We start from the raw sequence: 27,477 nt of genomic DNA, 5'->3' as shown, positions 1-27,477 counted from the left end.
TGTATGTACATGTATGTACATGTGCACATGTATGTGGTACCTACAGAGGCCAAAAGAGGACATCAGATTCCCTGGAGCTGGAGTTGCAGGCAGTTATGAGCTGACTGATGTGGGTACAGGGAACTGAGATCAAGCCTTCTGGAGGAGCACCCAGCATTCTTGGCCTCTGACCCTCAGGCTGAGGTCATAGGGTTTTGTCATAATGAGGACACAGGAAACATGATGGAGATGCATGCTCTGCAAACAGTTAAAAAAAAAAAAAAGCTGGCAGTCAGCAACTGACCCACTACACAGGGAAAGCAAGAGATGGGCAAAAGCTGACCCTGAGACAAGAGCTGCTGTCACAGTAAGCAAAAGATGCTATACTCCAGATCGGGGATATGGGGTTGTATTTGTTAGTTTTCTGTTACTATAACAAAATGCCCGAGGCTGCCTAATATATAAAGACTAGGTGGTCTCATCGTCTTGCCTTATGGTGGGTGGCATCATGGCAAGGGTATGTTTGAGAGACTGTGTGTAATGGCACAGGAAACCTGTGACTCGGAGGAGGGAGGTTCCCTTCTGTCAAAAACAACAAAACAAAACAAAAACCAAAAAAACAAAAATCAGCCAAACAAACAAATAAACTGACTCAGCCAGGCAGCAGGCAGTAGTAGCACACGCCTTTACTCCCAGCACTCAGGAGACAGAGGCAGATGGATCTCTGTGAGTTCGAGGTCAACCTGGTTTACAGAACAAGTTCCAGGACAGTCAGGGATTGTTATACAGAGAAATCGTGACTTGAGAAAACAAAACAAAACAAAACAACAACCACAAATCCTACCACCACCACCACCCTGACTCATACAGGATTAATATAAGTCCCATAAAGACTTGGTTAGACTCAGTGCTGGCACCTGCTTGTAATCCCAGATCAGGAACAGAGGCTAGAGGAGTGAGTGGGAGGCTAACCTGGGCTCACATAAATTCAAGGCCAGCCTGAGCTCCCCAGTGAGTCTCTGTCCCTTCTGAGGACCATGTTCCTTTGACATCATCACCTTCCACTCGGCCCCATCTCTTGAGATGCCACTGTGTACCATTGCCACATTGGGGACCAATCTTACAACACAGGAACCCTTGGAAGACACACCATCCGAGCCGGAGAGAAGTATTTGGGGGAATATGGCGAGTTTGGTTCTGGGTGGAAAGGAATGGCACCTGGACCCTCCCATCACCCTCAGACAGACCACTCTGAGCTAGCTATAGCAGACTCTGCACTCAGACAAAGAGGCATCCAGCAGCTGGGACTCCAGACGCAGAAACAGGAACAGTCACGGGGCCCCGAGAGAGATGAGATCAGAAGGGTCCCCCATTCCACCAAACCCTGACTCTGGCCCATCAGGGGACAGGTACAAAGTTCAAGAGCAAACAAGCCAGGGCTGGCTGACTCAGAATTGGGAGAGACACAGCTTAGCCTTAGGTCTTAGGCACAGCAGAAGGCTGTCCTCAAAGGACCTGGAGAATTCTGTGGTTCTGGGTGTCAAACTTACGAGCTGGGGTCCTGGATGAACTTGCCCAGCCAGAAGGAGAAATAATGTCACTTTCCCACCGATGTCACTTGAACCCACATCCTGGTGCCTTTCTGCATAGGAGACTTTCTATACTTACCAACATAGGTAGTTATTTTTTAAAGGTTAGGGTCGAAGATCACATATTGGCTACAAGTTGCTTTTATTAGGCTGAACATCCTCATGATAGCTACAGAGTCTGAGGTAAACCAGGGCAACTATCAGGAAGGCTGTTTAGGCTCCTGGGGGCTTTTCAGCATGGTGGGAGAAAGCCCCCTACGTGCTGACTGAGAACACCCTCTGTCCCAGCCCTTCCGGACCACTCAAAGCTTTGCTGATTTTAGTTCACATGAAGGACATGTGTGCAAAGACTCACAGAGGCTGAAGATGTCAGAAAACAAAGTAAGAGAAAGGAAAATAACTTCTCCACAGGTCAGCATTTCTGTGTGGCACCAGGGGTTTGTCGACGTCTGCTGCTGGTCCTGAGTGCTTCCCTCTGATGCCAGGAGGAGTTTCTCTATCAGATATGGAGTCCAGGAGGCCTTGGAGTTTCAGCTGCAGGCTACCTAAGGGGAAAAAGTTGCCAAGAAACACATGTCCCCACGAGGTAGCTGCTGTAGTTTGTATAATAGTTTGCTCCCTGAACTCCATGGGAGTTTAATTCCTGAAGTCTTACATGAATGGGAATAAGGGAGCAGGAACGTCACCCTACTGTTGTTGTATTTAGAGTTAGGGATATGGCTTATAATAAGTTAGATCACTAGAGTAGGGTCTTTATGAGGCAAAGGCACCACACAGATAGGGGCATGCACAATACAAAAAGCATAGGCTTCATCAGGCCTGGCACCACACTGAAGGGCCTTGGGCCACGCAGTTGTGAGCTGAATAGAAGATCCTATCTCACCTCAGGTATTTCAGCAGAGTAATAGGTTGATTAATAGGGTAGCTGATGTCATTGTTATTTTTACAGGTGTGAAAACCAGGCTCCTAAGAGTTCCTAATTGCTAGTATATTAATATATGTAATTAGCACATGCCACATAATAGTATATTAGCAAGCTTTAATACTATCATATATTGCATGCTACTATACAGAATACTAATATAAACATCTGATATGGCATACTAATATGATATATAACACATAACATTGACATGAAGTGCACATATTAATGGAATATAAGCCATAGATTCATATGCAACTCAAATGCCGGATACAAAGTCTATGATGCAAACTCTATCTAAGGTCTCATTACAATGGTTCCCTTTAAGAGGACTAATTAAAAGAGTTTCACCAAGTCTTTCACACGGACTATGACGACCGTATTTATTGCATCTTGTTGTCCTGCTACTTTAACGTTGGAGAAATTAGCTTCTGAGTCAGACTTTCAAGTCTGGCTCGATGGCCTGGGCCTGTTAGTCTAGATACTTAGACGGCAGAGAGAGGATTATAACTCCAAAGATCTCCAATTCAGTGGGCAATTTAGTGGTGGTGTACCTCCTAGACGCGATTTAGATTCAGTCTCAACGGGGAAAAGAGAGAATAAGCATGTCCATTTTTTTTTCGGAGGATGTGGCTCCCCTGGGTCTCCATTCTTAGGATGTGATAATGGGTCAGAGCTATCTATGGAGCCTGTTGTTCCAAACAAGCTTGTCTCTCCCTCCCAGCACGCCCTGCTCTCCTGACTTGGGGGGAGGCTCAGCTGCTCTTTAATCTTGATTTTGAGCTAGGAGCATCTTGTCTGAGCTCTTGTTTGTTGCCCTGTCTACATCCACAAACCTTCGAGTGTGGCAGTGCCCTTCTGTAACCTCCACCAGACACAAGATCCCACACTGCAGTGACAAACCATAATAAAGCGCCCATGTCCCGAGGTCAGAGAATCCCCAAGAAAGGATTTTTATTTTTCTTGTCCTGGGTCACCCTATGTTTCTAATTAAATCTGTGTGGGTAACTGCCCATTCTATGTACTTTCAAATCCGAGCCAGAAAATAGTCATATTCTAGATCTGAAAAGCCAGTGCTGAGTCAGACACAGATAATGGCAAAATTTAACAGCACCCCGAAAACAGTTTTGGGGAGAGGCAACTATTTGGAAAAGGGTACCTTTTATTTCTTGTCTTATTTGTAGGGGCACCATACTTCCACAGTAAGTTGGGGCTTCCTCCTTCCTTCCTGGATTTCCTTCCATGGAAAGTTGTTTGCATAAAGAGACACATGTTTGGTACCTTCATCCATGTGCATCCCTGCCTGCGGCAGGAAGAGCTGCCAGTCAGAGGTGGAAGTTACCAGCTGCAGCTCATATAGTGAGATGCTGAAAGGAAGTGGATGAGTCTTAACAGACCACCATGAACACTGTGCAGTGCACCCCAGAGCAGACCGTGTCTTTTCTTGGGATTCAAGGGGATTTTATGTCAGAGATCCGTCTTCTCTCGCCTGGTGGATGGAGGAGACATCCAAGGGACAACATTTCTTCTGCAAATTTTCACTGAGCATTCCCTCACACATGGGTCAATTAATCAATTACAAGACATGTCAACTTCTATCAACCTTTTTTTCTGGCTGGAGATAGTGCCAGACCCAGGAGAGGTATAGGGAGATGGTTGGCTCAGTTGGCAAAACACTTGCCTCCCACGTGAAGGCCTGAGTGCTGATCTCTCAGAGCCCAGGCAATCCAGGTGCAAGGAAGACTCTTGCAATCCTGATGATGGTGAGATGTGAAATAAAGACTGGGGCCCCCTAGAAGCTTACTGACTCCCTAGTGTGGCTTTCTTTAGTGAAGTTTCAGCCAGTGAGAAAGACAATCTCAAACAAAGGGTGGGAAGACCTGAGGAATAATGACACTCCAAGATGTCTGCTGACCTCCATGTGCATGCACACACATATGAATGTACATACCTGCACACATCAGTGCACCCACTCACCTACAAACACACACAAATGTACATACACATACCCACACCCACACATATACACATACATACCCACACATGTGTACACACATGCACACACACATACACACATATATACACTCACACATGCCCATATACACACATATCACAAATACACACATGAGCACACATATGTACACATACATGAGCGCACACACATACACACACCTATACACATATACACATACATACATACACACACGCATATATACACATATACACATACGCAGACACACACATACAAACACACATACTTACACACATACACACACATGCACACACATGTAATCCAGGCATAGGCTCATGAAATCACACTCACACACATACAGATCAAGGGAGAGAGAAAGGAGACAGGAACTGTTCTAAATAGCAGAGAGAACATGCCAAATCAGGACCATCTCTCAGGAAGAGGCCTGATGTGGACTGTGTATCCTTAAATCCTTAATCCTGAGAAGCCAGCATCAGAATTAAGACCAGACTCTAGCTGATGGGGAAGGCTGAAGCTGAGCTGCTTCCTGGTAATGTAGATGAAGATCTTTAGCTCAGGGTTGGTTTGCTTGTTCACGAAACAACAAAATGAAAGCCCAACCTGTCAGTGTTGTTGATGAGATTAAACTAGCTTACGTGTGCAGTTTATGTATCCTTAGTGTGATGCCGGCGAAGGACACAAACTGTTACAGTTTCATCCTTACCTGCAGCTGCAAGAAGAAAAAGAAAAAGAAAGAGAAAAAGAAAAAAAGAAAAAGAAAAAGAAAAAGCAGGTAGGATGGTTCTCAAGCTGTGGGTTGCAACCCATTTGGGGTTGAATGGCCCTTTCACAGGGGTCCTGTATCACAGGGGTCCTGTATCGGATCTCCTGCACAGCAGGTATTTATATTACAATCATAACTAACAAAATTGCTGTTATGTGGTAGTGACAAGAATAGTTTTATGGTTGGGGATCATTACAACATGAGGAACTGTATTAAACGGTAGCAGCATTAGGGAGGTTGAGAAGCACCGTTTTAGTGGGTAAAGGCTCTTGCCACCAAGCCTGACATCCCGAACTCTCTCCATAGAATCGTAGGAGAGAACCAACTTCTGCTAGTTACCCTTGCTCTCTCTCTGTGTCTCTCTCTGTCTCTCTCTGTCTCTCTCTCTCTCTCTCTCTCTCACACACACACACACACACACACACACATACACGCACTATAGAATTTTAAACCACAGCTATGTCAGGAGTGGTGAGGGCAGCTAACATGGAAACCCTAAGGGGCTGCCTAGCTGGAGGGGAAGGCGTTATGGAAGAGCGTGATTATCCACAAGCACATTTTTGATAGTTTGCAGACAGAGTCTCACACATCCCAGGCTGCTCTCTAGTCTTCTATGTAGCTGAGGAGGACATTAAATGTTGGGTCCTCCCACCTTTGCCTCTATGGAGCTGGGATGACAGGCATGCCCCCACCCATCGGATACAGTACTTGTTAGTCTACCGCCTGAGCCACAGCCCAGCGTGGTCATCTCTTCCTTATCCCTTCAACCATCTCATCTTCAAATGAAAACTAGAAAGGGCCATTACTTCAGCCAAGGAAAGAAAGCATAGTGCGGGCTCCATCTCCCACCTAACTGCCCATACAGTGGTGGGAGGAGTGGATGGATGGAAGGTACCTCCCCATCCCGGGCAGCCTTGACAAGCCACCATGCTGCTTTTAGCTAACACTGCTCCTGAATTAGCTTCTGTGGAGATGATGGATAAGGTAAGGGTGGATAAGCCCCATTTTGCTCCATCTCTCTCCTGTCTCTTCACCCTTCTTTTTAATTTTTCGACAAGCTATTTCTTTCTTTTTCTTTTTCTTTAAATTGTTTTTGTTTGTTTTGGTTTCACTATGTTGAGGATTGTGCCGGGGGTCTTGCGGACACCAAGCGAGCCCTCTGCCACCGATGTGCACAATCCTCCTTTCTCTTTAAGGTCTAATGCTCATTTCCGAGCAGCAATGATGTGTCTCATAACAGTCTGGCCCTGCCGTGGCCTTACTGAAGTCATCTTCCTCCTGAATGCCTTCAGATAGAAGTCGCTGCTTCTATCTGGAATGCAGCCATCAGCCTGACCCTGGGCTTGACTCCCCTAAGACCTTCTTTTGCCTTCACCTCTTCTTTGGCCCTGCCACAGCCTGAGTGAGGATCCACAGGCTCCTGCTCTGAGGACCCACCCTCTCTTCCTCTCCTGCCACCTATTGTGACAGCTGTTACCAGGAGACTCCTGAGCCACAGCTCATTTTCACAAGAGCTAAGCGGCTTCTCAGCATGGAGAAGCCCAAATTCCTGAGTTAGTCATGACAGTTCTCCACTCCAGAAAGCAAAATCACAATTCCAAATGCCCAGATCCCAGACCCCTCAGGACACCGGACCCTGGGCCCTGGGCCCCAGACCCCACCAGACTCCAGACCACGGGCTCCAGGCTATCCAGACCCCAGATTCCAGATCCCACAAGACACTGGACCCTGGGCCCTGGGCTCCAGACTCCACCAGACTTCGGACCATGGGCCCCAGGTCCCCCAGGCCCCAGGCTCCAGACCCCAATGGGACCCATACCCCAGACCCTAAATCCTGGGCCCCAGACCTCACCGGACCCAGGACCATGAGCTCTGGGCCCCAGACCCCACTGGACCATGGATCATGGGCCTTGGGCCCCAGACCCCACCAGGCCTCAGACTCCAGTCCCCACTGGCCCTGTACCCCGGACCTCAGACCTCAGACCTCAGACCCCAGACCTTGGACCCTGGATCCCAGACCCCGGGCCCTGGCCCTCAGACCCCAGGCCCTGGCCCTCTTTCCTCTCTTGCCATACTTCTGCTCTTGCCCTGCATCTCGGGCATAATTCAGAGTCATATTAGCTGCGAGTACAAGCAGATGGAAGAAGCTCAGTAAATATTTGTCGAACAGGAAGGAATACTCCATATAATCAAAAAGTGATTCCTAAATATTTGTTCTCAGCATAGGCCAAGACGGGGGCTTTTCCTCCTGTGTTTGGAAGGTGGAGGAAATAAGCTTTTGCTGAAGGCAAGATGCTCACACCGGAAAGGAGACCTTATTTTGCTGTATATTTTAGACAGTTTAATGTTGTTTTGTTGCTAAGACAGGGTCTCTCACAGGCCTAGGCTCACGGGCTGGCTAGCAAGCCTGAGGGATCTGCCTGTCTCTACCTCCCCAGTGCTGGGATTATAACCATAACCATATGACATTTCTTTTCCTTTTTGGTACTCGTGTGTGTGTGTGTGTGTGTGTGTGTGTGTGTGTGTGTGTGTGTGAGAGAGAGAGAGAGAGAGAGAGAGAGAGAGAGAGAGAGAGAGAGAGAGAGAGAGAGAGATGTATACATTCATGTTCATCACAGCAAGACAGCCTCGGGTGTCTGTCCTTGTCTTCCTCCTTGGGCCTCTTCTTGTTCTTTGCTACAAATGCCAGGCTAGTGCATCTGTGACCTCTGGGGCATTCTGCTTCCAGTCCCATCTCCACCTCTCATCTTGTAGGAACCATGAGGTTAGGATTGTAGATGTGTGGTACTGTGCCTGGCTTTACCTGAGGCTGGGAATTTAAACTCAGGTCCTCATGCTTTCATGGTAAGCATTTTGCCCACTGAACCTTCCCCCAAGCCTGGTGCGATGAAGCCAAACATAGAAAGCATTAGGTGACTGGGGCCCCGCACACTGCAGATTTTTCTAATAAGAATTCATTTCTCATCTGAGGCAGATTCTTTGAGGGTGTTTTCCCAGTTTAACTCCAATTTATTTTTCAGTAAGTGTTAAGTATTTATTGTATGTGGTTTTCTCTTTTTAAGGGTATGCTGCCAAATCCATATTCCTCTAGACGGTTCAGAGTCCAGTTCCCTTACAAACGTAACTGCTCCACTCTCTACTCCTTCATATCATGCTCAATTAACTTAGATTTGAGATTCAAAGTGAAATATCATCTAACTAAGCATGGTGATGCACATCTTTAACCCACGTGCTCAGGAGGCTGAGGAAGGCCAGCCTGGGCCTAGACAGAGGGAGACACAAAATAATCCGGAATACTTGCTCTAGAATGTTCTGTTTGCCTGCGAATGCATGCACATGACATTGTAGGAACTATGCGTCTTCCACAAAAACCTGTCAGGTGCTGCTCAGAAAATGGGTACATTTCCTGAGCTCCCAGAACCCCCTGCGTTTCTCAGTACGCTCTTATGATTCATATTGAGACGAGCAGGTACACAGTAGGAATGTCCTGCAGGCTTGAGGACTAGCTCAAACCCTCTGGGTCCCTTGCCTGTGGCAGCAGACACTCCTGATGCGCTACAGCGCGACCTTCCTGGATCAGCTCCAGTTCTTCCTTGTGTGTCGACTTCTCTGTCTCTGTATCTTCTCTACCTACTGCTTCTTTATCCATTATCTTCTGCGGTCTCCTCTGCCCTTGGCTTCGATGTGGCTTGCACCTTGCCTCTGCCTACTCTAGCCTGAAGGAGACTGTGTGGCTCACTCCAAAGGCCTCCAGAGACGACTTTGATGAGTTCCATTGGCCTCAGCCCTTTATAGTCATCTCACTGGATGAGAGTCTGAATGTTAACAGCCCAGTGGGCTATGTGTCTGCCTGTCTTTGTGATAGAGAAACCAGGATTACAAAGGGGATTCTGATCATCTGGATTTGGTTTGATTAATTCTGAGGGAAATGACACTTAATAAATTTGCATGTTTTATGTGCAAAAACTTCAGATAGCATAGACGCATAGGAGGGAAACCAGAGGAACAAAATGTTCTTTGTAAAGAGAGTATGGAGCAACAGGAGTGGACTGGAAGATGGCCCAAAGTTAGGAACCTGTCCGAGGCCCTGCAGTGGAGGGCTAGTCATGTTGGTGAATCCCAGTCATCTGGTGAGTGCATCTTTCACAAAGTTGCTCTCCTGCTTGTGCCCAGAGAGGGACTAACTTCTCAGCTCCAGGCAGGATCTGAGCAGCGCATCTTCATCAGGTCCCTTTGAAGAACGGCGACAGCGCACATGCACAATGTGTCTTCCAAGCATTGGCTAACTACACAAAAGCTTTTAAAGAATTTGTTAAAAACTAGGCTCCTCATGTGCTCTGCGAAGACTGTCTTCGACAATTTGTCGGTGCTTCTTTGGAGCAAACTTTCATTTACTTGATATCTGATGCCATTTCTGCCATCCCATGCACCTTCTGTAATTGTGGGCTGGAAAGGATCCATCACATGGTGCATAATTCTCAAAAGTCCACAACTGAAGTGACATGGCTTTTTTTTTTTTTTTTCATGAACATTAGAACACTTGGTCGTGTTCTCATTTATCTTTGTTCTCATTTATCTGATCTTATGCTTTGTGATAGTAATTTTAGAACTCTGTCAGATTTGGAGAAGAAAATCAAACTAATGAGCAAATATGTATGGAGTACCTTTAGGACAGGTACAGAGTTGGACTTACGTTGTTGGTGGTTTGTTTGTTTGCTTGTTGTTTTGGTCAAAATAAGACCCAGTTTTTTTTTCATCCTGGTAAGATTATTATAGCAGTTTTTTTTAGCTGGTATCAGTGACAGGAGATATCCTTTATTCAATTTGTTCTATATACATACATACATGTATACATAGGTATTTGTTCCTTATATGATATGTGACTATACTCACCTTGGAGTACCTTTTGCTCTAATCCTGTCAGTCTATTCAGAAATCTTCAGTGTCCTCCTCTTATGGCTGCAACTCTCCTATACTGCACCCATGTTTCCCATGATGCATCTCTTCATAACCTCCCCTGAGTCAGGCCATCCAGGCCAGGTACTGGGAACAATGTGGGTGTGCTGCCCCTCTTTGTGACCAGGTGTGCACGTGGCTTCTTCCCCTGACCAAATCCTACTCCTATTCTTCCGGGCTCCCAGCCAGCCTTTCGTCTTCCATATGGTTCTCATTAATTCTGTCAACAACCTTCTGAAAAGCCTGGTGATTGTCTAGGGAATGAGGTGACCTAAGCCCTCAAGAGGGAGCGGCTTAAAGACCCAGGCAGCAGGTTGGCGACTCTGTACACGGAGCAGTGCATGTAGTGCTCAATAAAACAGAGAACACGTTGCTCCAGGGGATCATGGTTGCTTGTGGTAGGAGTGTTCCAGAGGGACCGGCACTCCTTCAACCTTGAGACAAGGCTTTCCTTGTCCCTTCTTCAATCTTCCTGTAGTGCCCCAATTTGGAAATTCAGGACGTGAGAAGCATCATTAGGTGGTAGACACCTCTCCGGAGCTTGGGTGGGGGAGGTGGTAGTGTTCAAGCTCAGTCTTGAAGACTGTTAGCTAATGAGGGTGGTGGAGAAGGGACAAGACTGAGTGGGTCTGGGGCACAGTGCCCCTGTGTGGAAGTGAGAGCATGGCTCTGCAGAGGGACCTATATAGAACAAGGCTCTAGTGATGGAGGCAGGAGATGAGCAGGAGTTGTTTTAGGGTTCCTCCAACCACACCGTGAACTCCTGGAGGGTCCCCATTGCAGCTCAGACTTTAATGTCTTGCAAGTATCGGGTCATAGGATGAGGGTTTGATAGAGAATCCTTGTAGTACCTCAGTGGTGAAAGCTGTCCTGAGAGAGGCAAGGCACCTCTTTTAGGAGCACTGGGAATAACAGAGGCCTATTTTAAAGTCTATCCGAGTTCTGCTGAGCCCGAACACCAGAGGAGCAGCTGGGTCTCCAGTCCTTAGTTTCAGGACAGACTTTTGCTTTACCTTGAAAGAAAGCCTAACCTGCTTCTTTATCCTCACCGGCTGCCTTTCTAACATCTGCTCCATGAAGCTGGGGTTGTCCAGGGGTGGGGGGTGGGTGGGGGGGGGGAAGAGTTGCGGTTGGTTGGTAACATTTCCTGGCCTCTATCACCAGCTGGCTTTTTCCGTAAAGATCTACAAGGAGCCATGGCAGGAGGTCAGAAGGCAGAGGAGAGTGAGATGCTTCCTGCTCCTGCCTCCCTCTGCAGGTGTGGCTGCTAGCAACAGTGTAAGAACAGCCAGGGTGGGCAGCTCCTGTCTCCAGCTGTCTAGCTGGTTGGGGCCTTCTGACTCAACACCAATAGTTCTCTAGGAGTACCCAGCAGGTGCCAGCCCGGGAGCCTCGAGGCCCCTCTCCATTCCTCTTTGCTCCTTTCTCTCATCACTTGGTTCACCCAGCCTCGTCAGCACCGAAGCATGCAGCAGCCATTGTGTGTTCCTTTTGTAAGAAATGCCTCTGATAGAACTGGGGTGTGGTGGCACACACCTGTAATTCCACACTCAGGTTCCCCCGCCTCTTCTTCCCCATTCTGCCTTTCTCCTGGTTCCTTCTTTTTCCTTTCACCTGTTTTCTACCTCCCTCTCCCTCTCCCTCCACATATATGTTCTACAAATAAGAAAGTATTAATGGAACCCCTCCTTTGGCACTGCAGTTTGAACCCTGGTCCTTATCCATTCTAGGCAAGCACTCTACCACTGAGCTACATGCCCAGCCCTTTATTTTACTGTTTGTTTTGAGACAGAGTCTTGTTAAGTTTCCCAGCCTAGTCTTGAACTCACTCTGTAGCCCAGACAGGCCTTGAACTTGTGATCCTTCTGATTCACTCCCTGGGGTCTCTAGGATTGCAGGCCTGCACAATTCAGTCCAGCTGGGTTAGTAGACATTTATGTCCTAGGTGGTCCCAAGGCCACATAGATGATTGCTTCTTAAATTTTTCTACTTGGAAAAAAAAAAAAAAAAGAGCCAGGCAGTGGTGGTACACACCTTTGATCCCAGCACTTGGGAGGCAGAGGCAGGCAGATCTCTTGGTCTACAGAGTGAGTTCCAGGACAGTCAGAGAAACCCTGTCTTGAAAAACAAAACAAAAAAATTTTTTTTCTACTTTAGACTTTCTTTCACCTGAGAAATTTATACATGACACTGTGTGTATAAATTTAGGAAATATGTATATAAGCCAAACATTTACTGACAATAAGTTATAAAAATATTTATGACATTTTTTGCTATATGTATATTTTCAACATTATCTAAAGACAAAAGCAAATTCACACACGAATAAGATGGATAAGTTTGTTCATTTTTACATAAAGAATTAAATCCTAGTTGGATATGCGATGGTACATCTTCAATGCTTTTCACAGTTGATAGATATTTTGATTATATAATCACTAATATTGAGACCACTGGTTTGCACAGACATATAGTACAAAATGGCATAAAAATGTTTAGAGCCAACTCAGAAATTGTTGGAAATTCTGTCCTAATCCCCAGCCAAAATTCATTTGATGATTTTGTTTTCAGTGAAATTCAAATCAGCAACTCGTGTAGCAAATTTTTGTTTTTGTTGTTGTTTTGAGGCAGGATTGGCCTGGCACTCAAGGATGTCTGCCTGCCTCCACCTCAAAGAAGTCTGGGGTGAGTGGGATTGAGGCTGAGTCATGGCTGACTCAAGTAGCAAGTTTTAAAATCAAACATTTGAACCTAATATAAATGAAAGACATGCTAATTTAATGTTTACATGCTGAGTAACAGAGTAACAGCAGTAGGTAAGTATTAAATGTTATTGTTGTCAATAATGAAAGCATCACGCTTCTATAAGAGCAGACACCTTAGAACGTGTCCTATGTCTACATTCTCCAGAGTATACATTGGAAGGCATAGCATACAGTAGTTTTGTACTGGAGTTAAGGTGTTATAGGCATTGTATGAGCGATGGCACATCAAGTGCAAAGTGCAGATGTTGTGTGTTCAGGAACAAGGCTGCAGTGTGTAACATGTGCAGTGCATGTAATGTGTGTGATGTAACGTGTATAATGTATGTAGTATATGTAACATGTGTGATGTGTGTGGTGTGTGTAATGCGTGTAACGTAGGCAGGTGCCATCACAAACACTTTCGATTCATCTCGTGTTTCATTTTGAGTTAACATTTGTTCTTTGTGTGTTTAGAACCTCTGTTACCAGAGTTTTCACAACCCCAATATTCAGTTCTATGACACCGTATAGAGCTATAGCTCACCGGTGGCAGGAGGAGGGGTATACTAGCTGTAGTTAAAAGCAGCATCTCGGTGTCTCCCAGTTAAAACCAGGGATTCTCTGCATACACATGTGAAAGCGCCAGGGAGACTCTCCAGATGTGATCCGCCTCTTGAAGCCCTCACACTGAACACAGGTCCAACCCAGGATACCAGGATTACATTTGTAACTGAGTGCGAACCATACAAGTCTGATTGCTAACACAGGGAAGGACGGGACCCAAACCTGGCAATCTTGGGCTTGATTTCTTGGAAACTGATTAATGCATGAGAGGCCTCACCGCCAAACACCATCAAAGAGATAAAAGAAAAAGATTTGTTTCCTGTGTGTAGTCTGCTTTTAGCTTGAATGTCACTTCCAGGAAGCCTTCCCTGCCCAAGAATCTGATTAATGGCCTCCGACTATCACTGCCCAGCTCCTGTGGTTTAATTACTTACCTAAGTCTCTCACTAGTCTGTGAGACTCCATGGGGAGGCACCAGCTGCCTCTGTAATCATAGGCCTTTTGGAGCGGGGGCGGGGGGCACTCATGGAAGAGTGAACATTTGTATATAGAACAGCCATGGCTCAACAGCTGTGTTGGGGACAGTTACAGCAGCAGTTCTCAACCTGTGGGGTGTGGTCTCTCTGGGGTTGAGTCACTCTTTCACAGGAGTCACCCATCAGAAAACACAGCTATTTACATCATGATTCTTAACAGTAGCAAAATTATAGTTATGAAGTAGTGACTGAAATAATTTTCTAGTTGGGAGTCACCACAACACGAGGAACTGCATTAAAGGGTCACAGTGCTAGGAAGGCTGAGAACCTCTGGGCTATAGAATGGTGGTGACATTACAGGCTGAACTTCTCAGCTCTGGTTTTACTGACAGTGTAAAGGTAAGAAGAGACGCCATGGAACTAAAAACACCGTGAAAAAGCAAGAGGAGAGATCGAAAAACAACAACAAAAACAAAACAGGATTTGATCAGACTCAGGATTTGGACTAACTGACTTTGATTGCTGATTAAACTGATCATGATAATAGATATTTTGTCTTGTTTTGAGAGAATCTCTTAGGTCAAACTGGTCTCAAACTTGCCCTGAGACTGGCCTATAACTTGTAATCCTCCTGCCCCAGGGTCCTGAGTGCTCAGATTATAGATATAGGCCACCATGCCCAGCAACTAAAGCAATCTTTTATACCCAACCCCCAGTTAATCACTTTCTAAGAAATGAAACACAGGATGGGCAGTTGTTTTCCGCTGTGTCTCCTCTCATGCACTAATAATCAAACTTACATCATTCATGAGTGGCTATTAAAGTGTGGTTAAGCAGATAGCCTTGGACATAGCTGGCAAATTCAAGGTTGTGAATGTCAACAAGATTGAGAGGAATCACGGACTCTAACTCACACTGAGGAGGCATATTTCAAACCATCACAGTTTCTTAGCTCAACCAACTGAATGCCACAGCTTCTTCTCAACAATGTGAATAGAGACAACTTTAATCATGGCAGGGTCTTCACAGTTTCTTAGAAAAACTGTCCTTCTGCCAGACGGGCAATGAAGAATGAAAAAGGCATCCCTCTACCTCTTTGTGTTTTTAATGGCTCAGCCTTTAAAGGCTCCTACTGTGGAGCCTGACCACCTGAATTTAATCCCTAGTTCTCTACAGCACAAACTCCCACAAGTTGCCCTCTGCCCTCTGTGTGAGTGCCGTGGCACGCTTGTGACCCCACACTGAATAAATGCACAGAAGATATTATAAAAGGTCTTCAATTCATGGATGTTTATTGCTTCTTTTCACTTCCGATGTTTCCCTGTTTAGAGTCTGAATATGTACTCTTCCTGAAGGTACCACTCCAGTCCGTACCCACGTAGTATCTTTTCCTTTTTCTCCTCTCATCTGACCTTGATCTTTGCTTAGAAAATGTCTGTGAACACTCTCATTCCCTTCCTTTACCGGGGGGGGGGGGGAATAGAGAAAGTGGAAATAGGTCTTTTTAATATTCATTCCGTCATCCTATAGCTGGGTGGATTGCTAAAGGTGAAAATGGAAACAGAGAAGCAGAAGTCCCTGAATTAAGGAGAAATGGGTTTAATCGCGGTTAGTTGCCTAAATAACTATTTGTATCCATGAAATTCTCTAGTTTCTCTCTGTATAACATTGGGATATCAGAAAAATCACTGGCTGTGTTGCTCAGCCTTTTAGCTGACCCTAACATAGCTCAAGGGCTGTTTCTTTCCTGTCGAGTATTTTCTTCCTCTGCTTGAAGCCGTGAACTGATCTGACATTCAGAACAGTAGAAAGGTAGCAAGGCCTGGTGTGTCTATGCTGACAGGAGAATTAGCAATTCACCCCAACCGCGTTTCAGACGCTGTGTCTGGTAGGGGTTCCATCTATAGTGTGTGTATCCATCTTGAGGTCTACTGCTGGGTTGCTAACTGTCAATGTTTTAGGCACAGTTATACAGGAAATTTAGCTCTATTTCCCCCCAAAGTAGAAAGCAAAACTGCCATTGGGTTTATCATGCGTCTCTCATACCCCAGCTGGTGCAGAGCTGGGGGAAGAAGAAGCCTGTGAGCCTCTTTTGGGATTTTGAAAACAGCTTAGGAACAACGGAGAGAAATCTCACCACAGGAGAACTGAGAAACCTATAAATACAATAGCTAATTATTAAACACTTATTTTGAGACAAAAAAATAAATGTCCCCCCCCCAAACAAAAATCCCTCATTCCGATGTTGTATACTAGAGTTTTCTATTTTTGAATTACTGTCTTTTGATCCAGATCTTTATTACCTTGGTGTTTGCCAGGAACAAGGCTGTTTCCTGTTTTTTTTTGATTTCTTGTAAGTCTTTGCCGGGTTGTTGGGAGGATCATGGTAACAGGGAGGACAGGCACATCTCTTATCTTATTAGCTGTGTAACCACAGGTAAACTCTTTAACCTTTGAAGCTCATCTGTGAGAAATGGGGATTAACATATATGATAAGCAATTAAAGATTTGCCGGGATTATGGTAAGAAGCAATTAAAGATCTTAATACACGCCAGGCTTGATAGCTAACAGATAACGTGCACAGGGGCAGGCCACTCACGTTTTCTATAGATGTCCATCCATTTCGATCTGAAACCAGTTTTAAACTTTAAGAAATGGTCATCTGACACGTGCTCAAGAGAGAAGGGAAGACTAACACTGCATAGTAGAAAAATCGGGGACATTAGCACTGAGTGGTGTGCCTTTAAACCCTAGTCATATTTGTTGCTTCTAGTTGTTCCAATTGGTCCTCCCTGCGTCTCTGCCTCCTCCTGGAAGCTGGAGGATAACGATGCTCCTCACTGATGCTGGCAGTGTAATGCTTGGAACAGCGGGCCTTGGAAGCTATGGTTGGATTAGAGCCAGGACCTGTCACCGCGCCTGGACCGCCAGAAGATGGGACCCAGAGCTAGGAGGAAAGGCTATGGTGACCAGGTTGTACTCCGTGGGCTCACTGGGGCCTTTGTTGCCTCCCAAGGTTGCATGCGCTCAGGCGGAGGGTACAAGCCAGATGTGGCGGCTGCGCTCCAGCCCCGGCCGCAACACCGATGCAAAAAAAAGGGCTGGGGGGGAAAAATATATAGGCTGCTCCATTGCGCCGCTGAGTGACAGGCTGGCCGGCCACTGGCAGCGGCGGCGGGGCGCTTAGGGAAGTGGCGGCCAATGGCTGGCGGGAACTGGGGCGGGGGCTGGGCAGGGGCTGTCCCTGGCGAGGGCGGGGCGCGCGGCCGGCGGCGGCGGAGGCGGCTCCAGCAGCGTCGCCCGGGGCCGCGGCAGAAGCGCCCTGGCCCGCGGCAGGTGAGGAGCGCGGGGCGCCGGGCAGGGGGCGGCCAGGAGGAGTACGGCGGGGTCCGCCGAACACCCACCTGCTGGTGGCTGAGCCGGGGCGTCCCGAGGCCGCCGTCCGATCGCGCACGCACGGGGCCTCGGAACCGGCAGCGGGGCGCGGGCCGGCCGCCCTCCGCGCCTCGCCGCCGCCGCAGCGGCAGCCCCTCGGTGCTGCGCTCCTTCCCGGTGGCTGGCCTGGAGCCTCGGGCGGTCCCGGAGCACCGGGAAAGTGCAGTGCAGTGTGCGCATGCAGCGAGGCCAAGAGTTGCGGGCAGGATCCCGCGACTGGCGGGTTGGAGGGCTGGGGGGCTGGGGGGAGCTGGAGGTGGCGCCGCCGCGGGGCAGGTAGGGCGGGGGCCGCTTGCTTGCGGGGAACTAAGATGTTCCGGGAGGTACGGGGGAGCGAGCCCGGATTCCTCCCAGGCCCGGGTTTCCTCCATCCCATGGAAGCGGCGAGTGGGACCCCCTCCCCGATCTCAGGTGGGGTCTCGGACCCCTCCAGGTGTGACAGGTGATGTCTGGAAGGCTTGGCGTTAAGTGGTGGCCGTGGTACGCTTCCCGCGCCCGCCTTTATTTCTCTAAGCGTTGTGATCTCAGGAGCGGGTTCACGGCTTACATTTAGAATTCGGAAATAGCTGTAGATGGTATGTTATCTTCTTCGAGCCTGCCATCTATTTTGCTGTTGTGCTTTTTGCTGCCGACAAATTATTTGGTAAAAGATAAAAGAATGACATGGTTGTTCACTTGAATGTAAAAATCTAAATTTAGAATCATGTAACACGCGCTCTGTGGTTCAGGCTCCTTTCTCTTCCAAATGCTCAAAGAATAGTTTTACTAACAGGTTATGGTGACATAGGTTCCGTTAACCCCTGAGTGTAAATCATAACACATACTAGACAATGAAATTATGTAAGCTGTATAAAAGAAATATTTATGTTCTCTAAGTGGAAAGGGCATGAGTTTTTCATAATTGCGGTTTATAAAGTTGTGCAGGCTTACGTCATGGTGTTCATTGATCTGGGGTGTCATGAATCGTGCCTCTTGTTCTTTCAGGCACCTCTGTTTTGTCTGTGGGATGCTGATGAAGGACTCTACCAAATGTTAACCAAAGTGTTCTTAGCCGTGGAACATATGGGATATTTTCAGAGAACACTTTAAAAACTTAATTAAAAAAAAAAAACCCAGTCATGTAAGAATTAAGATGCAAGATTGTTAAATCTATTAACAAAACAGATTCCTCATTCTGCGGTCTAGAGTTGAAGCCTCTTTTGGAGGATGGAGGAATGGCTAGTAACGTAGTCATATTTTTGTTCAAAGACTTGGTTGTTATCAATTAATATAGCCGGGACAGTCTTAAGGTAAGGGCGGTCTGTAAGTATGCACATATGTGGCCTCGGACACAAATGTAGGTCACCTGTGTCTAACGCGCCAGCCTCAAGCTGCCTGGGGTGGTTTAAGGGTACACGGCGTGTTCTGTTTCCTCCTCTCTGGAGATTTCATTCACATGTGCTTCTCGGTGGAGCTTAGTTTGGAAAACCCTGGTGTAAAATGAATAGCTGCATTCCGGTGGAGTGTAACACTCCTTCTTCTTTTGAGATGTCAGAACTTATTAGTAGAATTCCCTAAACGTATCTTCCCTAAAACAGGGTTTGCTAACTTCTTAGGCCCAGTATTTAATATTCCATATGCTTTTGGAGTATTATGGATGGCTAATCTATAGCATTTATACATTTATATAGGCTTCATTTGTAATAAAACAACTTTTCTTTTCTCTCTCTCTCTTTTTTTTTTTGTTGTTGTTTCTTGAAACAGGATTTCTCTGTGTAGCCCTGGCTGTCCTGGAACTTGCTCTGTAGACCAGACTGGCCTCAAACTCATAGAGATCTGTCTGTCTTTGCCTCTTAAGTGCTTGCATTAATGGCATGGGCTACCACCACTTAGCTTAATAAAAACTTTTTTTTTTTTAAAGATTTATATATTTATTATGTATATAGCACTCTGCTTGCATGTATCCCTACAGGCCAGAAGAGGGCATCAGATCCCATTACAGATGGTTGTGAGCCACCATATGGTTGCTGGGAATTGAACTCAGGACTTCTGGAAGAGCAGACAGTGCTCTTAACTGCTGAGCAATCTCTCCAGCCCCACTAATAAAACCTTTTAAATTATCATTTTAGAATGATTCTACATGTCTCTACTTCCTGATTTATGTCAGCTAGATATTTATTCTAATAATCAGCTCTACCTGCCCTTCCCCAACAAAATCCTTCCTGAAGCAAAATATGACTATCTATAGACAGAAAGTGAAAAGCGCGTTTGTGTAATGTCATACCAGGCTTAAAATTCCAAGTTACAGTTTACTGAGGTAGTGCCCCTGTTCTTATAGTCAGAAGTCATTATTGAGTGTTTTATTGAGCTAATAGATTAGGTACTTGGTGGAATTTAAAATTATTGGATTTTGTTTTCCCAGTGAGGATTTTTGGTTGTAGGTGGTCAACATGGGCATAGTTGTGATAAAGTTAACCATGGGAGGTGAATAAATTAGGTCTTAGCAACTTGGAGAACCTCTTTGGAATACCAGGTGCTCAGGTAGTCACAGGCCGTGCAGTGGAATGTAGTGCTTCTAGAATTTTACATGGAAATGAGAGCTCCTGGCCAGAGAAACTAACAGGCAGGCTTTGTTGGGGACTCAGGAGGGAGGGATTAGCCAAAGGCTGCAGGCAGTGGGAAATTTGTTCAGAGTTGCACGTTTGGACTGTGAAATTTTCTGTTCATTCTGTAGTTTTATACCATAACAGGCGTGTGCCTACTGCAGAACAGAAAACATTTTTTAAAGTGTAATACATTTGGAAAATTTATGTTTTCTGTCGAGCCAAGTTAACACTCAGAAAGGCTCTCTAGTCTCATCTGAGCTGCGACTGTCTCCTGCAGCAACTCCGTCCTGCTGTGGTGTAAGCGGTCATTCTGAGGGACAAAAGGCAGCAGATAAGAATTCTGCCAGGCCATGGCGACACACACCTTTAATCTGAGCACTTTGGGAGACAGAGGCAGTGGCAGAGGCAGGCAGATCTCTGTGGGTTCGAGGGTAGACCGGTAGACAGTGAGTTCTAGGCCAGCCAGAGCAACACAGTGAAACCATGTCTTGAAAAGCAGACAAACAGAAACAGAACTTAAATTTAGAAGTTACTGAAACTGAGGCTTCTCGTTGGGTTTACCTCCTTGTGTATAAAACAGGGGCTGTAATGCTTGCCCTGTAAGGACTTACTGAAGGTTTAAGTCTTGTAACTGCCCAGAATGAAGGAAAAAAGCCAGTGAAGGATAGTAACCATCCTCACCATCACACTGTCGTTTGTCCCTGTGTGGTCTTCCCTGGCTAGTGGAGATCCCCAGTGATTCACAGTGCTAGAAATAGCTGAGGTTGGAGTTTGTGAATTGCCTGCAAATGGCTGCTTTAATCAGGCGTGCCCTTCCACTGAGAGATGTGTCTCTTGGGCCTGATAATTGTTTTTGGAGGTACAGTAACTCACCCCACTAGAGGCTCATTTACTGTAGCACCACAGGAAGTGGTGCTACCCCTTGGTGCCACTAGAAATCAACGGGCATCTCAGACTGCCTGACAAGCCCCTAGGGGGTCAGACCAGTTATGTCTAGCGTGGACCACGCAGGGGCTGGCTGCATCTGTTGGCTTATTTTTCTCTTTGATACAATTGGTATTTATTGAAGGCCTATCTTGTGCTGGGCATTCTACTTAGCAACCTCATGCCTTTCCAGTTCTAAAGAATTTTAGTTAGCTGAATAGCGAGTCCTCCTCATTTCTTGAGCATAATAACCCAATGGGCTAGGCTGTTGCCGAGAGAGAGTGGGCTAGATCACTGCCTCTTCTGAATGTGTAAATATTTCCAGCTTTCTCTCTAAAACTCAAGATGAGGATATTGATAATTGTAAGGTTTTTGTGGTTTATGATATGTGGGATACCAGGGTCCGTCGCTTTCTTATTTCATAGATGGAACTTAGAGGCGTGGAAGAAAAGAGGCATGTTAGTAATGCCCTAAGTCAGCACTGGACAGCGGACTCTTCAAACTATTACAGTTGTCCATTCCCTTATTTTTATTTTTCTTAACCATTGCTTGCTATTATGCAGCTGAATAATAACTCGGGGAGAGGGGGATGAAACTTAAGGCTCAGTTGTTAGGGATCCCTTTGGGAATCTGTGAGCCCCACAACTTCTCCCTTTAAATGAGCAACCATACATTTTTATGTTTTCCATAGACAGAACCAGCCAGGAAGGAAGGAATACAGTTTGAAGCTTTTTTTTTTTTTTTGAGGGAAAAGACCCTTATAATTCTGCTATAAGAAATGAATCACTTTAATATGGGGGTGGTCTTCATAAGTACAGTTTAGGCTTGACAAAAGTCTGCCTTTGACACTGAATAATAAGTGGAGAAACCTCTGGTTTGTATTATTTAGTGAGTTTTCCTTCCTTTTCTTTCCCTGACAGGAAGAAGGAAAAGAAGCAATCGTAAAGACCCCCAGCCTCTGAAAGCTGCGAGGACAATCGGGGACAGCAATACCCACTGTTGCTCTGCTGCCTGACGCCTTCTGCCCAGCATCTGAAGTGAACCTCAGTCATCAATTGCTTTTTTTTTTTTTTTTTTTTTTGGCCCGGGACCAAGGCATTCTGGATTCTGTTGATTTGAGGCTGGAGAGAGACCGGTCTTGCTTGTCATCGCCAACTTGCTAACCAGTGTGATGGTGAAATGAGATGAGGCTCCGAAATGGAACTGTGGCCACTGCGCTGGTATTTGTCACATCCTTCCTTACCCTGTCCTGGTATACCACGTGGCAAAATGGGAAAGGTAAGGAGGAGGTCTCTGAACAACCGTGGGTGACCGAGTGCACCATGCCACAGAGGTGAGCCGAGTGGAAATAGGTTGAGCCTGCATGCCTGCAGCCCATGCCTCAGTCTTTGTTCTGGCGGCTTTTTTTTTTTTTTTTTTTTTGGATTCAAAAATGAAACAGTTTTCTTGGACAGACTGGTGCAGACTTCTGACTCCTGCCCATTTGTTTTCAGCATCTATGATTACACTTTGGAGAGCCACATTGTGTAACAAAGACTTTTTTTTTTCTTTTTAAAAAACAAGTCATCATAATCAATAACTCTTCGGTGTGCTAAACCAAAGTTTTGCACGCCAGAAGTGTTGTAGAAAATACTTAGAAGAGGGTGATCAGGGCCTTCAGGAAACATACATACTAGTTAAAGTCCCGACTTGGTGGTGTGTGGCTAATGCCTCGGGCTGCATGCCTTGACAGATTGCTCCTTTGGCAATCATGAGAAATTCTGATTGCAATATTAGAAGTTTCATAAATTATAATTGTGTGTAGACTCTAGAACTGTTGTCTGTTGGTTAGAATTACTCGAAGGGGCGATGGTCTTTTGCTCTTTGTTTTGTTTTGTTTTCTCTTTCCTGGCATTGATTTAAGAAGCACTGACGGTAGGGAGGGCGGCAGTGTTGGGGACGCTGCGTAATCATTGTTAGAGTTTATCACCTGCGGTGTTTGACGCTTGTCTTGTTGACATTGCCTTCCTGGCCCATAAAGATGATTGATTTCTGCTGTGCATTTATGTGTCAATGCCTGTGTTAGTAATACATACCTCTCTGGGCATATATACATTTGAACCGTAGCTATGTGCATATCTGCTTGTATACCGTAAGTAGAGGGGCATGAGAAACACACGTCATCTGTGGATAAGCCTTACATTCTTTCCCCTACTTTCTGTCTTTCTGAGTTGGGTTCTAGCTCAGGCACTGGAGAAATACAGGTGAAAATTTTGCTCCAGGCAAGTTATTTGGGTATGCTTTTAAAGTCTCAGCTGAAAATTCTTTTAGAAATACATTGTATCATTCATTTAGTTATTTTGCCTGTGTGCCACCTTGACATAATTTGGATGACAAGAAGTTAGCTTTCAGGAGTTGACCCACTCCTTCCACCAATTGGGTCCTGGGGATTGAACTCAGGGCAATGGCTTGTGGGCAATCGCCCTAACTCACTGAGCCTTCCTTCTGGCTTGGTTTCAGTTCTTGATTACACCTAATGAGAGGATGTAATTAGAATCGCTAGAGTCAAAGAGATGATTGTTCTTGACATAAATAAAGCTAATGACTCACCGTTAAGAAAACTGACCATAACACGTGTACTTGGTTTTTTTTTTTTTTCTATCAGGGAACTTGCCTCCTGGGAGAGTTCTAGTAACACAGAAACTCCACTCTCCCTCAGTGGGTTTTGTTTTGGAACCTCTCTGCTTTGGATCTCGTTTCTTAGGCATCAGCAACATTACTAGCGTTTTTCTTAAAGCTCCATCTATTACAATTTATGATGATGTGATTATCTTTAGCATGGAGGGGGACTGGGACAGTAGAGGTGCCTTCCCCATGCAGTACTGTGTATAGTCAGGTCTCTCCTCTGTGGCTCTCTGAGCGGCTCTGAAGTCTCCCCCATGCTGGTTTTCTGCTTTGTTTTGCTCAGGCTCAGGGGTCTGCCCAGGCCTTCTGTTGCTTGTGTAAAGCCCCTGTGTCTGTTGCTGCCGTTTCTGTGACCACTGTTGAGTATTTGGATTCTCTCTAGAGAGTTCAGGCAGTGAGACAGACTGGGTTTTCCAGGGCAGACCTGATTCCACATATTCAATCTAGTATTTCCAGGTACCATCTGCTTTGGTTATTTTGAAAGATTTCTAAAATTCTTGGCACTGCTGGACTATGAAACCTAAGTTTTTATTCATTCTTGGTAAAGGAATGTATATCCTTATATATACCTGGATATATGATCCCTTATATATACCCATATATATGGCCCCTTACATATAACCATGGACCCTTACATATGGGTGTATGGTCCCTTACATGTAACTATATGTGTGGTCCCTTACATGTACCTGAATGTATGGTCCCTTATATATACCTGGATGTGTGGTCTTTATATATACCTGAATGTGTGTTCCTTTATATATACCTGGATGCATAGTTCCTTATATATAACTGTAGGTGTGGTTCCTTACATAAAGGTAACGGCTAGGCACGGGATATTAGAAACCATGAAAATAAAGAAGAATCTTCATGCCTTTGAGCAGGGACTGGCAATAAATACGGTATGGTCATCTGGGGAAGAGAGCGGTAATAGCAGAGCTTGTCCTGTTCCTTATGCATCATCAGCTGCTTAGTCCTCATGATACCTAGGGCATTAGTGCCTCTGCTCTGCAGTTGGAGACATCAAATCAGGGTGCTAGAGACGCTAGCTAGCTAGCTAGGCCATGTGTTCCTTCTGTAGCAGAGGTACCTTAGAGCTCATGCTCCTAGCTAAAGTTTGCTGCCCAGAACAGTGCGGGCAGAGGCTTGTGATTCCTCATGGAGGTTTATAGAGTAGGCACGGTGTGAAAGCCAGGCCAGGAAGCGAGCACATTGGGTGCAGAGCCAATTTCCGAAAGGGAATAGGGTATGCACTCTCTGCAATTAGGAGTTGCTCATTTTGACAGGCACATGGGGGTACACAGCGTGCAGCTCCGTAGGGGCGCTAGTTTGGTTATAGTCTGCATTCACTACTTGGGAGAATCACAGCTAGCCCATGAAATCGGCATAGGTTGAGAGGAAGCTGGGGTTCAGGGAAGGGAGCCAGTTCAGCAGGGCATACTGGATTCCCACATTAAAAAAAAAAAAAAAAAATAAACCAAGAGAGAATTCCAGGTTGGTGGAAATGGAAAGGCTGGGAAAGTTGTAGGTGTGTTGTACTGGGAGGATGGGACGAGAATGATTCCGAACGTTATGTGCTGCTGTGGATAGGGTACTGTTGAATGATTCCGAGTGTTATGTGCTGGTGTGGATAGGGTACTGTTGAACTTTCTCCACGGTCAAACACAATACAGAAACAGGAAAACCAAGTAAGTATCACAGATCCCTGCGCCTGGCTGGTCTGTGTCCGCATGCCTGACTCAGGGCCACATGCTCGTCACGTCCCTAAGACACAGCGCCTGTGCAATGCTTGCTTCAGCAAAAATGTGTTTGGGGAACTTTAAAACAGCTTTATTGAGTTATAATTTACATACTAAACAATTCAACCATTGACCATACTGATGAATAATAACTCACTTTCGGGGTAGGATGCCTACACTCAAAATGGCTACCCTGCTGAGGTGGGGATGTAGCCGAGTGATGGAGGACTTGCTGAATAGTCATGAGGTCATCGGTGTGAGTCCCGTACCTATTCGTTATCACAGCATCTCTCTTCCCAGCCTTAGGCTGTCAGTGATCAACTTCCTGCCTACGGATTTCCCTGATCAGAACTTCTTCATAAGTGGGCTGTGTAATGTGTGGTCTTTGGTGACTATTTTTTCTTTCGGTTAATATGCTTCCAGGTCTAGCTGTGATGTGGCATAGATCAGTCTTTTTTCTTTTTTTCTAATGAATGGTGGATGCGTGTGTGTGTGTGTGTGTGTGTGTGTGTGTGTGTGTGTGTGTCTATGCATGTGCTCATGTGTTTTGTCTGTATGTGTACTTAAGGTGTACAGGCATGCATGTAGGACACAGGTTTAATGATTGTATCCTCCACTATCGATCTTTTTATTTTATTTATTTATTTTTATTTATGTGTCCCTATGTGTGTATGTGTACATGTGTGTAAAGGCCGGAAGAGGACATTGGCTCCTTGGAAGCTGGAGGTACAGATAACTGAGTTACCCCACATGGGTGCTGGGACTGTGAGCTTCTCCCCACATGGGTGCTGGGACTGTGAGCTTCTCCCCCACATGGGTGCTGGGACTGTGAGCTTCTCCCCACATGGGTGCTGGGACTGTGAGCTTCTCCCCCACATGGGTGCTGGGACTGTGAGCTTCTCCCCCACATGGGTGCTGGGACTGTGAGCTTCTCCCCCACATGGGTGCTGGGACTGTGAGCTTCTCCCTCACATGGGTGCTGGGACTGTGAGCTTCTCCCCACATGGGTGCTGGGACTGTGAGCTTCTCCCCACATGGGTGCTGGGACTGTGAGCTTCTCCCTCACATGGGTGCTGGGACTGTGAGCTTCTCCCCACATGGGTGCTGGGACTGTGAGCTTCTCCCCACATGGGTGCTAGGACTGTGAGCTTCTCCCTCACATGGGTGCTGGGACTGTGAGCTTCTCAGAAGTGCTGTCCCGCTCTAATGCTTGTGACTACTGAGCTGGCCCTCTCCACCTTATTTTTAGAGTCCCACCTTATTTTTAGAGTCCGTGCCCTTCACTGAGCCTGGAGCTCACTGTTTTGGCTTGTCTGGCTGTCCCAGGGTCCACCTATCTGTCCCCCTCCAATGCTGGGGTTATGGACACCATTGCAATGCCTGGTTTTTATGTAGGTGCAGGGGATCCAGACTCCGGTCCTCCAGCTTACAGAGCAAGCTCTTTACCCACCAAGCCATCTCTTCAGCCACTAATGATGTCTTTGTACAAATGTAACAAATTTGTATTCATCCTTTGATGGATGTTTGGGTTGTCTGTACCTTTCTGCTGTTAGTGATAATGAACATGAACTTGTCTTAGGTTTTTTTTTTTTTTTTTAGGGATCTGTTGAAAAGCGGAATTGCTAGGTTCTATGGTAACTCCACTTAGTCATTTGAGGAACATCAGACTGTCAAAGTGGGTGAACCGTGATACGTTGTACTTCATTAATTTATTTTTATCTGGGTGTGTCTGGAGCTATGGTCTTTCTCTTTACCCAGTCTGATGACCACCTTTAAATTGTTTTGTGGGTGCATTTGTATCTAATGGTTTTTTTTTTTTTGATGCAGTTAGATTCATTGTATTTCTTTTTGTTTTCCATCTTTCATGTCCTTTCCCTCCTCATTTCTTTCATTAATCAAGTTCTAGTGTAGCAATTAAAATTATGATTTTTTCACTGTTTCCAGTGTGTGTGTGTGTGTGTGTGTGTGTATTAGTGTATCCAAACTCAACTTTAGACTTTATTATCTTAATTTTAATCCATTACTAAGTTACTGGTTGGCTGATAAGATTGGTCAGGGGGTAAAGGCTTTGCCACATAAGCCTGGTGTCTAGAATCCAATCCATGGAACCCAAGTTAAGGCCTATGTAGAGCCCCAGCTCTGC

The 27,477-nt window shown here is 45.9% G+C and overlaps 1 protein-coding gene across 5 annotated transcripts in view; it reads left to right on the top strand.

Annotated features, from left to right (window-relative positions):
• Positions 1-289: 289 nt before the first annotated feature.
• Positions 290-27,477, top strand: part of Mgat4a (alpha-1,3-mannosyl-glycoprotein 4-beta-N-acetylglucosaminyltransferase A) — a 116,451-nt gene continuing 89,263 nt past the window's right edge. For 3 of the 5 annotated variants that reach the window (XM_021158920.3, XM_029478368.2, XM_021158913.3), the window contains exons 1-2: positions 17,253-17,323; positions 21,852-22,209. In XM_021158920.3, the coding sequence (XP_021014579.1) occupies positions 22,116-22,209 (94 nt within the window). In that variant the 5' untranslated portion in view covers positions 17,253-17,323; positions 21,852-22,115. Of the gene's footprint in view, positions 347-5,141; positions 5,256-17,252; positions 17,324-18,496; positions 18,712-21,851; positions 22,210-27,477 lie in introns of those variants that run through there. The other 2 variants (XM_085836453.1, XM_085836456.1) reach the window with 2 other exon arrangements.

This window comes from Mus caroli, unplaced genomic scaffold (assembly GCF_978045245.1).
Source record: "Mus caroli unplaced genomic scaffold, Mus_caroli_1 scaffold_1, whole genome shotgun sequence".
In the NCBI taxonomy this organism is placed as follows: Eukaryota; Metazoa; Chordata; class Mammalia; order Rodentia; family Muridae; genus Mus; species Mus caroli.
This window is presented reverse-complemented; position numbering and strand designations above follow the sequence as displayed.